We start from the raw sequence: 16,633 nt of genomic DNA, 5'->3' as shown, positions 1-16,633 counted from the left end.
TTCAACTCACTTGAAGAAAACATCAAGAAAATATCGACATGGCAACAAAATCGTAATTCAAACACAATTTCAATAAAAAAGGCAAAGTATGAGCAAAAGAAGTATCTACAAGGAGACTCTTGAAAATAGTACAAGAATAAGACCAGGGCCCGTATTCATGAAACCATTCTCTTGTTCAAGCATAGATTTTGTGCTCAAGCATAGTTTTTGTGCTCAAGCAGACTTTTTTAATAATTGAATATAACTTTAACTTAGAGATCTTTCGAATTTTTTTCAAATCCTCGGCGAAATCAGTCTTATTTATTAATTTCTAACTTAAACAAGACATAAGGCATCATTAATCATAATCATTAATAGGCAATCTAAATGATTTTAATGAGGAAGCATGATTAGCCAGTGTTTGGTCTTTTCAAAGTTTGCTTAATGCATGTGTGGGATTTCCTTCATAGATAGATATCTTTCTTTCAAAGGTAACTGTTATTAACATATTACCAATTTTAAAATTCTTTTTAAAATCTCTCGTCTCTGGTCAATATTTACTTCCTTTGTGTTGATGTCATTCAGACATCTATACCTAATTTGTTTATAACGTTGGCTCTACTCGTCTATCGTGTAACTTACGAAGACCTTTATTATTGTGAAATAAACTAAAGCATTAAAGTTCACATTTTACTACTATTGGGTTTGTCCCAGACTGATTACCTAAGTGGTATGTCAACTGCATACTGTTCGGGGATAAATCTAACCATATTAGCAACACAATGCATTTTCAATATAACAAGGTTATCTTTATTGCATTTCATCCCTTGGGATCAGTTACTAATCTAGCAGCAATTAAATCCAACTAAAACATAAATCATTCATTTAACTTTTATTTCAAAATTATTTTATAGAAAACTCTTTTTCAGACATCTGAATACTGATTATCAGTTACACAAGATAAGTTGAAAGACTTATCTCTATATTTCATGGAGTTGGAGGTTTTGTCACGTCTCCGTATATTAGATTTACGAGGGCATGATTAGATTTCCAAGTTGCCTTTAGAGGTAGTTTTGTTAGACACACTGGTAAAGGATAAGATTTTGCTTTAAATTCTTTTCAAATTAAAAGACTTTGAGGTAAAGTCTTAAAATTAACAGTAAACATTAAAAATGTTAAATAATGAATAGAATAGAGAATCACAGAGCGTACAAGAAATCTGAGTTTGGGTAATACTATAAATACATCCTTCTTTATTTTGGTATCGGCCATTTAAACAATCACACTAACAACATTAGATGACGTCATCAAGGTAGCATTACATTATAAATAACCCTATCACATCAATGGTTAGCTAGAGCATTGTAATAAAGCTAACTCAATCAAAAGTCCAGATCGATACAAAATTTAAACTGAAAATGTTTTCATTCTATATCCCATTTTTTAATGCCAAAATTCATAGAATGTCATGAAATAAATGTGAACCGACAATCAACAACTCCGCTAACTCATATTAAAAACGTGGAAAATAATAGTCACGTGTTGTTTTTCTTGAAATTCAAACCCAACCAAACACCACTTCCAAAAATACCCTACATATTGTTATTATTTATCATATACTTAATAATATATATCTGAAACAAAACAATGTTATCAAAACATATAATGATACAATGCATCAATTCAAAATAAGCAGTGTTGGTAATGATATTCGTAAGTCCAGATCTTTAAGACGAAGAATAATTAAACAAGGTAAATAGGTGAAATCCATCCTGGCTGAACAGTAAACATCTTATAAGTATCCATATTGATGTATGAGCAATCGGCATGCTTTGATATGTATGGGTTTCTTATAATCCTGTCATGTTTGCTACCGATGCCAATCGGGCAGATTCTTTATATAGGCCAGTATGCATTCTCCGAAAATACAAAAAATGAATGAATATTCCCTTAACGGAAGTTCTTTTATCATTGATGCGAACACTATGGTAACTTTGGAATGAAAGCAAAAGAAATTTTGATGCTTAGAATAATACGTACAATGAACAACAGATAGCAGTTTAAGGTATATGTTAATTTACAATACTTTTTCACTATAGGTTATGTTGCGGTATAGTTCAACAGACGCTAGGAAATCAGTGGTAGCAAGATAAACCTTTATTGTGTGATGTGGTACAATTTTAACGAATGTGTCTGATAATATCCGTTGTGTTTTCAGAATTTGTTACTGGATAGCAAGAGGTGTTTATTTATTTTTTAATGAAATTGTACATTAAAACAGAATTAGAAACAGCAACAAAAAGTAAAATATTGAATTTACCGCATATTTTGAAAATCAAAAAGTAAAAAAACCTATGTTTAAGAAGTGTTTCAATTATCCTGCATACAATGTATGATTCAGAAAAAATATAATCATCAGTGCAATGCCCCGTGACAATGTGTGATATCGTTTGAATTTGCTTAGGTTATTTGAGACTTTGTATAATGAATCAGTCAGATAATACGAGGTTAGTAGCTAGCATCACATTGTATAGTCGGTTAGAACACATGTCATTGACAAAGATTTTATTGATATTCGGCAATCGAAGAGTTAAGTGTATAATGATCTTACAGCGTATGTGATGTATTCTAAGTTTGAAATAGATATCAAAGAACAGGCCACATCAAAAGATAAAAAGTACTGACATAAAACAACTCATCATCTGAGAGTATTTGTTTCTACTGGAATATAGAGTTTTGAGCTCTAGAAGGAAGGTTTCATCAGGTCTTGATTTGACGGTCTATTGACGTTAGATCGAGGTGAGCTTGAAGATGTAGTGGTCGTTGTTTTGGGGGTTTGTGTCTGCAATACCTAAAATGAAAGCAAATTTACATAAATAGAATCAGAGTGTTTTACGGTTGAGTGGTTCATATCTGGAATTATCAATGACTACCTAAATCGTGTTTCATATTCACAAGATACAGACATAGGGAATGCGATGAAAATAGCAATAGTATAACTTTCATTATTCGATATTTTTGTGGGTTTTTTTTATTAATATATATGAAATCAGTTCTACAGTAAATATGCATTATGACTTGGATCTTATTAAAGTGTTTATATTTAAAGTATATTTAAATTTTTCTATACACACATATATATATACCTGTTTGGAGAGGTATGTCCGGAGCCTTCATAATCCTCCAGTACATATTGGTCTCATTTCTTGGTATTCCACAGACTGTAATGACCACAGGGCCTAAACTTGTCGGCACAGTGACAAAACTGGAAAGTCAAACACACAATCATTTGTTACCATGTGATTCTGATTTTTTATACAGGACGATATATCTGTGTCTGTTAAGAAAACTTATTCTATAAAGAAAGACAAAAGCGTATTTTGTAAATCCTCATTGGCAGATCCAGGGAAAGGAGCACCTAGATACGCACTTGGCCTACGAAAATGGCCTATCATCTGTCCATTCACTTTCAGAAATATAGAAATGAAAAAACAAAATACGGAAAAGAAAAGAATAACACTTGGATACTCTTGATCTAAATGTCATCCATTAGTTGGGTGTTGATTGGTTGTATTAATTAATGAGGATTTAAATAGGTTTTACTAATTACCTACTTAATACCATAGATAGATTAGAGCGGCAATTTGCCAGGAAGACTTTTCATACACAATTAAATCAAGTGAATAAAGCATTGTCGAAATGATATTGTCTATAAGGACATTTTACTGCAGAATGTCACTTTTGTAGACTGCAACATTTTGATACAAACATCCTTTACATCTTTTTCTTTAATTTGAAAAAATCAGGACTCAACAATTTAAAACGAAATTTAATTCAAATGTAGGATATAAATATTCCTAACGTTTAAGGTCATTTATTTTATTTTCAGTGTACCTAAAGTCGGAGGAAGGTTCATTCTGGAGGGCTTCCATTGCCTCCAGAAGGGTGGCGTTTGATGATACAAGCAAAGAGCGATTCCATTGTCGCGTGGTGTTCGTCAGAATCGGGTCTTCCACTCCGATTTTGATGTTGAGCGTGCAGTTTGCTGTAACCGTCACTCCGGCTGAAAAAAACAAAGACAAAATAAATTCATTACACATATTAAATCGTTATTTTGTTCAGTTGTTCAGTAGATGAATCCGTTATAGTTTCATGGACACATGCACACAAGGGTCCATAAGTCTTCACTATCAGTCTGTAAACAGACTAGTATGCTCTGTTAAGTGTTTTCTGTTCTGGGAGTACACCCCAGCGTTATAGAAAGTGGTAGCCATTGACAACAGAAAAGCCTTATATCTTGAACTGATGTGTAAGGACATTTGTATCCCGTCTCTGTGGCTGAAATCATACCCCGAAACAGGTCACCCCGTTCATATTTTCCAATAAAACATATGTGTCTCCTATTAGTTGGGGCCCAATTGTCGTGGATGGAGTTCTAAAAACCAATGGAGGAGCTCTTGGTGGTTGTGTAGTACGACTGTCTATGTCTGTAATGACATCAAACGTGGAATACTAATATTAGACCCACTATGTAACTTATGCTTTTGATTCTAACCTCAAGTTCCTGTATGTTTAGCTCTTTTTTTCTTCTTACAGATTCTTAACATACTCTGACATCATTTTTATTTGGGTAATTAATTTTTTATCAGTGAGTAAAATTTCAAATTATGTATGTTATGGTCACAAACCGTTTTCAACCATAGTTCCTATTACAAATGTGTGAGTAACATTCTTGTGTTCGTGTGAAAACCTAAGGTTTTTTTTTTTGTCAGGGTGATAGGATACAGAACAAAAACGATTTCTTTCCTTCATTTTGATTAAAAATTAAATTAAAAGTTGTATTCCAAAAATAACTATGACATATGTATACTTTGTATATACTGGACAAAATAAGTTAAGGATCATAAATTGTGACCATAATATCTTTAAAAATTCAAATCATGTATTGCCGGTAATTGCACTCATAGTTTCTCCAATATGTACCTAAAGTCATGTCAAAGGTGAAAGCACGTGCATCTGAAGGTCTTGCCGTTCCGCTCTAGTTAGCTATGGTGGTGTGAAAAACTGACTGGTCTATTACTACAGAGGAATCTTGCAGGTTTTGATTCTGTTACTTCTAAGCTAAAAAAAGTTGAATTTGGAAACATTTAATCAATTTGTAACGAAAACTTGAAAAACTAATCATGCGAAGACATTTAAATGATATGGAAGCCGCGCGAGCTATAGGGCTCCTTCAAGCTGGTCAAACTCAACGAAATGTGGCGGCACAGCTTCATGTTTCTCAGAGCGTGATTAGTAGGCTATGGAATCGCTATCAACAGACAAATAACGTCCGTCAACGCCCCAGATCTGGACGACCACGCTGTACGACAGCCCGACAGGACAGATTCATTTGCATCACGGCACGACGTCAGCGGTTTTTGAGTGCTCCTGTCTTGAATCTTCAGTTTCAGCGTGCTACAAATCTAAGGATTTCATCCCAGACAATCAGAAACAGACTCCATGCCTCTAATTTACGAGCTAGAAGACCAGCAGTCCGACCAATTTTATCCAGAGGTCATCGACAATCCAGACATCAATGGGCCACTCATCATTTGAATTGGCAATTACGTCATTGGAGAAATGTTATGTTCACAGATGAGTTTAGGTTTTGTGTTGACTTCCATGACGGTAGGAGGAGGGTATGGAGAACCCAAGGAGAGCGCTATGCAGACTGCTGTGTTGTCCAGCATGATCGCTTTGGTGGTGGGTCAGTGATGGTTTGGGCAGGGATCAGTGTTGACTTCCATACAGACCTCTACATCATAGACAATGGATCTTTAACAGCTGTTCGATACAGGGACGAGATTCTACACCCTTTAGTAAGGCCCATTGCAGGAGTTGTTGGCCATGATTTTATTCTGATGGATGATAATGCTCGTCCTCACCGTGCTCGTGTGGTCAACGACTATCTTCAACGTGAAGCAATCGTTCGCATGGACTGGCCAAGTCGTTCTCCTGATCTGAACCCTATCGAGCATGCTTGGGACACCTTGCAACGCCGGGTTTCAGCTCGACCTAATCCGCCACAGAACCGCCAACAGCTTATGATTGCTCTGCAAGAGGAATGGCAGCGCATCCCACAGATCAGCCACCGACGACTAATAAGGAGCATGTGCAGACGTTGCAGGGCAGTTATTGATGTCAACGGAGGTCATACTGCCTATTAAACTGCCAATTGCAGTTTGATGAGTTTTCCTTGTCTACATGATTAACTTGCTCTACTTCCTCTTACACTTTGATTTCAAGGGTGCTGTTACTCAGGGTTATCTGCTCTTGGTAGCAATTACCACAAATGAATTTGTTTTGTGTAATTAAAGACTAAAATGAATGTTCTGTCATTAAAATTTAAAATATAATCATATTATTATTTGTATGTAAAACTGCACTGTTTCAAGTTTATGATCCTTAACTTATTTTGTTCAGTATATATTAAGAGAGGGCTTCATAGGTTATATCATCTTGCGGCCTATCATCTTTGTCATTTTCAAAGGCAAATGAATTATGTATTTAGACAAGGATTGCTAGAAATTGTTGGTGTAGCATTTTAACTTGAAACTACCAATAAACCGTCAAGAGAATGTCATCGTTCACATCAAAATATAAAACGTGGTAGACACACTGCTGTCTTGTTGATAACACTTACGGAGTGGTGAGTGAATCTTAATGTCAAGGAAAGAGTTATATGCAAGGGCAGGCAGAATTTGTGATACTGCAGCTCCTTTCTTCATGATCTCTGGAACTATAAAACAAATATATTTCTCGTCTTGGATGTACATCATTATTTTCAGAGAGCACAAATTATCATATGAAGAACATTATTACAGTCAATGATAAACTGATTTATTCGGATTTAAAACATTTACAAACAAACCAAATCCCACCCTCACCCCATCCCCTCCCTTTTCTCCGGAAAAAGAACATTTAACGACGTGTTTAGATTTATCCTACAATACAGAGAAATAACGAAAATAGAATGACGTAATTCTGCCTGTTTGTATAGATATACTGTTGCTCCTTATTTAACACTTACTCTTCCCCTGGAGTTTGCTGATAATTCCCATCTGTGACTTAACAATACCATGCCGAAATGTTTCATTTTTGGTAGCGATCAAAGCCTGCAAAATTGAAAATGAGATAATGTTACGCAGTTATTTGAGTGAAGGTAAGTTTGTTGGAAATCAGACACGACAGACTCGTCTACATCAGCAGCTTATACCGATCTTTACCTACAACGAAACCAACATGTACATATTTCAATCAAGCTGTGATGATTTCAATTTCCCTATTGTGAATTTTGCATTTCTGCATAGCAATATTCCTGCATATCCAACCTACGGTATTAAATGTCAAATTTGATCAGATATTCAAGGTCTGTTCGCATCATCACGATTTTCGTGCAAGAAATCGTCGACTGACTGACAAACTTGTAATACAAAGGTTCAAAAGACGGTGGTTGATGAAAATTATGTGGAACGTTAATAGTCGCAATAGTGAGAAATATTATATTTCCCTGTATGATATGAAGCTGGCAATGTTTGATGCCCGTTAGTTTGTCTGTTTGTTCCGTTTTTGTAAACATTGTTCTCATTTTAGAACGTGACATTACTTATTTGGATTGACTTATGTTTTTACATGGCAGGTGTAGTCGATGAAGTAGGAGACGCTTACTCTTCCGAGACACATGGTCTTATTCTTGTCTTTTTTTCGGGACTCTCGGTGTAAATTTTTCTTTTGTTTATATTTTGCCCTAGTTTTATGCATGTGACTTAAGCAGTTTTGATTATGCACCCAAACGTAACACATGGGATCAAAGATACTCTACAATACGTAGATTTCAGTTATTTCATAGAGATCTTATCCTTTAATAAAGACTCCAAGACACATTATTTAAAAACAACTGTACTTATTCTAAATCATGAACGTATTTGATACTCTGTGTATTCTTTTTGAACTGTTGGATTTTTTTTCTAGTCTATACATAATTTCGGAGAGTAAGACCAGCAATGCTTGCATAATGCACCATAATAACAACATATGGTGTCAGTCTCAAAATTTACAAGTCAAGTATGTTGTTTTTGCATTTGTAGATTATAACTGTGTAGTCAGTGTCAGTAATACACACAGATTATTGCAACTTTACCTGTGCAGCTAACCCGAGCGAGTACTCATTGAGTGTATTGTTTTCATTCATTATCTCACGCCACACAAATAAAACCAAAACTCGAACGATTCACCATTATCAAGTTCGATGAAACTGCATCAATTCCTAAATAACCGATTGGGTCCTAACCTCTTTGTGACCTTTTGCGAATAATCCACGCACATATATAAATTATTGTACGAAGAAGTATTGACCTACTGTTGTGGTGAGTTACATCGAGGCTATGTTCAGCTTCTGTTGTGATGAGTGTTATAGTAAGGCTGTATTGACCTGCTGTTATATTAAGGCTGTATTGACCTGCTGTTATATTAAGGCTGTATTGACCTACTGTTATATTAAGGCTGTATTGACCTACTGTTATATAATGGCTGTATTGACCTACTGTTATAGTAAGGCTGTATTGACCTACTGTTATATTAAGGCTGTGTTGACCTACTGTTATATTAAGGCTGTATTGACCTACTGTTATATTAAGGCTGTATTGACCTACTGTTATATTAAGGCTGTATTGACCTACTGTTATATAATGGCTGTATTGACCTACTGTTATATAAGGCTGTATTGACCTAAGGCTGTATTGACCTACTGTTATAAGTAAGGCTGTATTGACCTACTGTTATATAAGGCTGTATTGACCTACTGTTATATTAAGGCTGTATTACACTGTTATAGTAAGGCTGTGTTGACCTACTGTTATATTAAGGCTGTATTGACCTGCTGTTATATTAAGGCTGTATTGACCTACTGTTATAGTAAGGCTGTATTGACCTACTGTTATATTAAGGCTGTATTGACCTACTGTTATATTAAGGCTGTATTGACCTACTGTTATATTAAGGCTGTATTGACCTATTAGTGTGATTGACCTACTGTTATATTAAGGCTGTATTGACCTACTGTTATATAAGGCTGTATTGACCTACTGTTATATTAACTCTATGGCTGTAATTTATAGTAAGGCTGTATTGACCTGCTGTTATATTAAGGCTGTATTGACCTACTGTTATATTAAGGCTGTATTGACCTACTGTTATATAATGGCTGTATTGACCTACTGTTATAGTAAGGCTGTATTGACCTACTGTGATAGTATGGCATTAAGGCTGTATTGACCTACTGTTATAGTAAGGCTGTGTTGACCTACTGTTATATTAAGGCTGTATTGACCTGCTGTTGTATTAAGGCTGTATTGACCTACTGTTATATTAAGGCTTAAGGCTGTATTGACGTAATGACCTACTGTTATATTAAGGCTGTATTCTTGTTTATTAAGGCTGTATTGACCTACTGGTATAGTAAGGCTGTATTAACCTACTGTTATATTAAGGCTGTATTGACCTACTGTTATAGTAAGGCTGTATTGACCTACTGTTATATTAAGGCTGTATTGACCTACTGTTATATTAAGGCTGTATTGACCTACTGTTATAGTAAGGCTGTATTGACCTACTGTTATAGTAAGGCTGTATTGACCTACTGTTATAGAAAGGCTGTATTGGCCTACTATTATGGTAAGGCTGTATTGACCTACCGTTGTATTAAGGCTGTACTGACCTACCGTTATAGTAAAGCTGTATTGACATACCGTCATAGTAAGGCTGTATTGACCTACTGTTATAGTAAGGCTGTATTGACCTACTGTCATCGTAAGGCTGTATTGACCTACTGTTATATTAAGGCTATGTTGACCTACCAGTGAAATGGTCTTGTTTATTAAGGCTGTATTGACCTACTGGTATAGTAAGGCTGTATTGACCTACTGTTATATTAAGGCTGTATTGACCTACTGTTATATTAAGGCTGTATTGACCTACTGCTGTATTGACCTACTGTTATAGTAAGGCTGTAATGACCTACTGTTATATTAAGGCTGTATTGACCTACTGTTATATTAAGGCTGTTTGACCTACTGTTATATAAAGGCTGTATTGACCTACTGTAAGGCTGTATTGACCTACTGTTATAGTAAGGCTGTGTTGACCTAGTGTTATATTAAGGCTGTATTGACCTATGCTGTTATGCTGTATTGACCTACTGTTATATTAAGGCTGTGATTGACCTACACACATTAGGTATTCAAGATTATAATATGACATAATGTTATATAATATGCTGTATTGACCTACTGTTATAGTAAGGCTTAATGACCTAGGTATAAAGGCTGTAATTAAAAATAATAAAGGCTGTCAAAGACCTAATTATATTAACATTGCTACTGTTATATGAAAGGCTAATTTCTTAATGGAATTATCCCACTGTACGAGTTTATAATGTACTACATCATGTGTGATATTTCGCCCGCAATGATACAGATAATAGATTTATCGCTGCACACACATTTGAGGTTATATCAATATATCTTATCATAAATATACTGTCTTTCAAATGTCTCGTTATGTTGATACATGGCAATGGCCATCCATGACAAAGCAAATCTGTTGGTGCGGAAGTAATCCAATGAGAGAAGAAGCTGTCTCTTAAGGATGTCCACCAGGTTCCCAAGGCCAAAGTATGAGGTGGCGGTCTCGTGTTGAGAAGAAACAACGATACCGCTAATGTATTGGGCCAACTTTCCACGTGACCACGTGACACTTGATAGCTCGGAATCACTGCATATAACCAAAGAGTAATATTGCTTCACTAAGAAGAGATTTTTATAAGAGAATAAAGTTATCTTGCATTTACTCGCTGATGCAATAAAAATACTTCAGGATTGAAAATAGTAATACGGTATTATGAAATGTTAAATCACCTTAAAATTCAAAAGATAAACATCCTTATAATTTTCCAACGGCGAGAAAAAAAACGTACTTTCCTAAAGCAGCAAGGAGATCTATGTTCATGTTGTAGAGCTTGGTCTGGTACTCATAATGATACTCTTCATATGCTTTCGGATATCCTAAAGTCACACTTATAATGGCTTCTGCTGTATCTATTCGAGAGGGGTTCCACTCAGGGGTGGATGATAGCGATACCTGTACACACTCCTTGGTTACTGCAGCCGATTATCCAAGCCATTCGTAGAAATTGAAATAATATCGATTGAAATTCATTTTATTACTAAAAAGAAATTACGTTGTTAGTCTATTTTTATAAATACGTTTTATAACTGGATATATGTTAACTGACAAATCTGAGATAAAACAATATCAATATTGCCTGAATGTTTTGAATAAAATCGTCAAAAATGCATTGATTATCTAGTTTACCGAAAGAAAATATATTAATATATTAAGCTTTTGAAATGACTGATGTACCATCGTCAGGCATTGTGTGGGGCAGACCTTCATAAAACGAAATCGAGCATATTGCACACTTCATTAGTTCCTTCACAGAATTGACATTAATCCGCAATACTTTATTAACAGTTGTATTTTGTTATTACATCACACGACAGTTTAATTCCAACTTGTTTTATCCCTGGTATCAAGACTATGGTTTTAGCCAGTTTGACAGATAAAATTAATGTATACACTGTCTAACATAAGGCACGAGTTTAAATTCTTTTATCACAAAACAATGTAAATTATCAAGAAAACAAACGTTTCTTTTTAGTTTTAAAAAATATGTTTATAACTGAATATACGTTAACTGACAAATCTGAGATAAATCAATGTTAATACTGCCTGAATGTTTTGAATATCGTCAAAAATGCATTGATTATCTGGTTTACCGAAAGAAAAGATATGAATATATATACCGTTTGAAATAACTGGTGTAAAGTTACCGTCGTCTGGAATTGTGTGGGGCAGACCTTCAAAAACGCGAAGTCGTGCATATTGTTCTGTGTGTTAACAGAAAGTTAAATGCACACTTCATTAGTTCCTTCACAGAATTGACATCAATCCACAATACTTGCTTAACAGGTGAATTTTGTTATTACATCACACGACAGTTCAATTGCAACTTGTTTTATCTCTGGTATCAAGATTATGGTTTTAGGCAGTTTGACAGATAAAAGTAATGTATACACTGTCTAACATAAGGCACGAGTTTAAATTCTTTTATCACAAAACAATATAAATGTAACAGATACCAAACTTTTCTTTTTTGTTCACTGAGCATTAACAAAAGAATAATGATACAGGTATTAGCATTACAATTGACACGTAAACATAGAATACATTATTCTTGCTATAGATCTGGAGGGTGGTCGAACCAATCACTATTTTTCGGTGCTACGTGTTAAATGCTAGATAGACTATCATAGCTATAGCTATGGCAATGGCTACTGCCACAATCACGAGAATGATAACCATATATCGAACGGCGTGTTTTTCTTCCTCTACAAAAAATGTTCATACTTTGATCAGGAATATTCAGTTCGGATGGGTGTTAATTGATTAACGTTCTTTACATATTGTAATATTACTTAACTCCCTAATCCCTTTCAGGATATAATGAAAATGACTTTTTCATTTGCAATTTTTATCCCATTAAGATATAGAGAATTTCACAGACGTCCTTACCCTTCTCTGTAGGGGCCATTTGGCCGTTTTTCCCTTTCCCTTGCTCCTCCATAGTTCCTTGTTCACAGAAACAATGTATACTACAAAAACATAATTGTATTGTTGATTAATCACATTAGGAAGCCAGGCATGGTATAGGTGTACGAGGAGTTATTCTGATAAACTGATTGGATGTGATAAGGACGTATAAGTTTACATCTAAGAATAGTGTTTCCTTTGTAGAGAAAGAAACACCTGTGTGAGGGTGTGTGTGTATGTTTGTGTGAGGGTGTGTGCGATTGTGAGTGTGAGGAAGGGTGTGTGTGTGTGTGTGTGTGTGTGTGTGTGTGTGTGTGTGGTGTGAGTGTGTGTGTGTTTGTGTGTGTGTACAATATTGTATTGTATATGTTGCGTGTGATACGTAACGGCATGTTCTAATGAAAAATCAAATAAAGCAATATGTACGTGTTGTATATTATTAACTGATTGATAAATAATTATTAATAAATTAATTATTAAAATTTTGTTCTTTTTCATGGCATGCAAACAAGCAACAAATACATCACAATAGCAAGAATGTGTTACCGTAGTAAAAGGAATGAATATACTAATCCAGAAAATACAGTGTTACATTACTGAAAGAATTGCATCCCTATAATTTCAAGGTCCAAATACATGATTATCGTTGTAAATTCACCGATTTCTTATCCAGCCTATCAATCCATACCTTCATCCTTCGACAAATTTGTATTCATTCTACATTTAAAGTTTTACTACAGTCATATAATTTGAATCCAGTCTAATAACAATAATTATAATATACTTTGATACGGTAAAAAGTGTGTAACGGGTTTGCGTATGATTACAGTATTTTATCAGAGAAAGATAGAAAATTTATGACATTGATCTAATAATATTAAAATAAAGAATTGATTTATTTAATATAACATTCAATTATCTGTTGATTTTACCTGAGACCGTTATGTCTGAATATTTTATTCCAAATATGGAATGTCAATAACGGTAGACATAAGTAGTTTTTATCTCTTTCCTCTTATTTAACATACAGAGGGCTTCAGTTTGTAAAAAAAAATTCAGAAATATTAAATGCTTTGATGTTGTTCAATACACCAAACATTCATTCAATGTCTTCCTGACCTTTGAACTAGTTGCGTGATTATTCAACATAGACCTTTTAGAATGGTCAAATCAAAAAAGATAAATTAGCAAGGCCAAAAGATAGGATGTAAACAAAGTTCATGATAATCGGAAAAACGTACTCGGACCGGATTTGATTTAGATTTATTTTCCGAATCCAAAAGTTCGGAATAGCTGCCAGTAGGATGGCTAGATATTCTGTTAATGCGCAAATACTTGATTTGTAATAAATTGCTGTTTGATATTCAGTGAATCTAGACGATACCAAAATGACCCTTGTTATGAGTTAGAGATATAGACTTTCTACTTCCTGGTTAATAAAATGATGAGACATGTCTGGCACCTCTTGATTTCTCTAGGTTTCTTTTACCATATTTATAAATACCATTTTAAAAAATAATTCTTCAATTAAAACCAAAAATGCATTTTTCAGATGAATTCAGAGAAAATTAGATGAGTTTCAAACAGTTATCCCATACCATTCTAGCTTGTACAACAGCCTATGCAGTTCCCCGAGGTAATTTAAACATGTGATTTTGATTACCATATAACTTAAAATCAATGAAGCATGACGAAAACACATATTCAATAAAAACTTCAGATAGTGTATATATTATGCTGTACTGTAAATTTTTGTGATGAATGGGTATATCGTAATCCTACCTCCGTTAATGTAGCAGATCATTCAGGTTAGAAACAGGTAAACAGATCGACTTTTGGTTATCTCTGTACTTCACGCGCTTGACCGAGGTAGTGTTAATAGAGGCACAAGTAAAACGTATTGGGGATTATATCATTTCTCACCGCGAGGTGGCGTTAGTATAGCCATAGGGTATAAATACTCGAAAACCAGCAAGTTGCGGCAGAACTAGTGTGGAGCACGGCGTATCATTATCAATAATACCCTAGTACCGTAAGCAGTGTGTATGTAATCGGCTGTAGTTTGGTAAGATAGAAGTCACTGAATAAGTGTTCCCTTGACCCAAACACTGCTGTGTTATACATGTTAATAAAAGACAGTGTGCGGTAGTGAGCTACTCAGGTGTTGGCGATAGCTATAAGCCAACCGGGCTGTGTAGTCGCGACTAGGGCTGTATATAGTCGTTACTCGTGCTGGATGCACGTAGTAGCGACTACAGTGTTAGGTAGTCGTGGCTAGAGCTTTGTCCATGAAGTGGTGACTATAGTGTTGTATAGTCGTTACTGGTTCTGAGTAGTCGGGGCTATAGTGTTTTGTACTAGGGGTAATCGTGGTCATTAGAGTGTCGCTGCAATACTAGCACGTGTAGTCTGTTAGTGGTTATAAGGTTGTAGTACTTGGCGCGACTAGGTATAGCGACAGCTCATGGTCATAGGGCTTCTATAGTGACTATAGTTAGGGCGAGCTACGACTTGGTGGTCGAGTGGGGCTGTGCCTGGTTGGTACGATAGTGTTTGTATATAGTTAGTTGTTATATTAATTACAAAGCAGATAGCTTTGGTTATAGTTTTAGCATGTCATGTAACGTTGGTTTTGTACATGCTACGAAATAAACATTAGGAATGTTGGTTACAAGGCAGTAACACGTATTTGTATATATTTGCATCTGTAGTATAGAACTAGATAGTCAAGCTTATAACACAGGGATCCTTAGAAGTGACTAGGGTACGGACCCCGGTACGTTAGATAAATTTGGTGGCAGCGGTGGGATCCCTGTAATTGTGTTTTCTGTACTATATTTTATTTTGTAAAAAAAGAGAATAAAACTTCACTGTTCTTCAAAACCACATAATTGTTATTGGTATTAGTTCTAACAATGGCTAACTATATAGGGGATGGTGTTCTCAGTTCATTGGAGGATGATGAGGTAACCGTTACCCAGAGAAAGGACGTGCCGTACTATGGTCGTGTGAGCCCTGTTACACCAGTGATAGAAAGGTATGCTAGTTATTCAAAATCTACACCTCATAGGCCAAGGGACTCTGGTATTGCATCAATGGAGAGAACTAGAGAGGTTAATACACCACATAGGGTGCCTGTAGATGTTGATGTTGATAAGGTTGAGGAGGAAATCAGACATATGAGGGCTGAGTTAGCAAGGTTGCAGACAAAAGACCAAAATAGACTCCGAACGTCCCCCACTACAAGGCCATCTACTGATAGACAACGGGACCATTCCAGAGAGAGAGCCCGGTCAAAAACTGTGAAGCTCCCTGACTATATTGGTGATATCAATAAAGGTACTCATGAATGGATAACACATAGAAGACCTCAGAGACGGCACAGAGGGTCACTATAGGGGCAGGGTAGCTACAGTAGTGATGATGAAGAAGAAGAACAGGAGTATAACGGGTCACCACGAAACACTGCCGTGAAAGCCAGGCATGTGAAACCAGCAACATATGATGGTTCCACCTCGTGGGTTGACTACAAATCTCATTTTGAGACTTGTTCTCGTATCAACAACTGGTCCGATTACGAGAAGGGCTTATATCTGGCTGTTGCACTAAGGGGCCAAGCTCAAGGTATACTCAGGGATCTGGCCATATCCGAGAGAGAAGATTTCAAGTCTCTGTTCAGTGCATTGGAGGAACGTTTCGCGCCTCCTAACCAAACGGAATTACATCGATTTACAGCTCTTAGAGAGGCGACAGAAAGCTGCGGAAGGTCTACCAGAGTTGGGACAAGCAATCAGACGACTAGTGAATTTGGCCTACCCAACAGTACCTAGTGATGTTCGTGATACTTTGGCCAAACAGCAATTTATTGAAGCTCTAGCTGATTCAGACATGAGGATCAGGATAAAACAAGCACGACCTCAGAACCTCACAGACGCTACTCGGTTAGCTGTTGAACTGGAGGCCT

At 35.7% G+C, this 16,633-nt stretch overlaps 1 protein-coding gene across 1 annotated transcript; it reads right to left on the bottom strand.

Annotated features, from left to right (window-relative positions):
• Nucleotides 1-2,739: 2,739 nt before the first annotated feature.
• Nucleotides 2,740-12,703, bottom strand: LOC132552429 (transcobalamin-2-like). Its single transcript, XM_060216599.1, has 10 exons — nucleotides 12,652-12,703; nucleotides 10,994-11,177; nucleotides 10,558-10,791; nucleotides 10,141-10,163; nucleotides 8,162-8,241; nucleotides 7,052-7,136; nucleotides 6,665-6,760; nucleotides 3,874-4,042; nucleotides 3,126-3,244; nucleotides 2,740-2,830 (listed from the first exon to the last, which is right to left on the bottom strand). The coding sequence occupies exons 1-10, from the start codon at nucleotides 12,701-12,703 to the stop codon at nucleotides 2,769-2,771; spliced, it is 1,104 nt and encodes a 367-aa protein (XP_060072582.1). The 3' UTR covers nucleotides 2,740-2,768.
• Nucleotides 12,704-16,633: the final 3,930 nt, after the last annotated feature.

The sequence above is a fragment of the Ylistrum balloti genome, unplaced genomic scaffold (genome assembly GCF_031769215.1).
Source record: "Ylistrum balloti isolate Yb309-2 unplaced genomic scaffold, AGI_CSIRO_Ybal_v1 Utg370248, whole genome shotgun sequence".
Lineage (NCBI taxonomy): Eukaryota > Metazoa > Mollusca > Bivalvia > Pectinida > Pectinidae > Ylistrum > Ylistrum balloti.
The sequence above is the reverse complement of the archived record's forward strand: the minus strand, read 5'-3'. Positions and strand labels throughout refer to the sequence as shown.

Excerpts from the sequence above, each read along its gene's own strand:
- LOC132552429 (XM_060216599.1), bottom strand. The coding sequence starts at position 12,703 with ATGGAGGAGCAAGGGAAAGGGAAAAACGGCCAAATGGCCCCTACAGAG. Across the intron at positions 11,178-12,651 it reads AATGGCCCCTACAGAGAAGG|TAACCAAGGAGTGTGTACAG; the intron begins GTAAGGACGTCT and ends AATCGGCTGCAG. Across the intron at positions 8,242-10,140 it reads AACACAGCCTTACTATAACA|TTTTGGTTTTATTTGTGTGG; the intron begins GTAGGTCAATAC and ends GAATCGTTCGAG.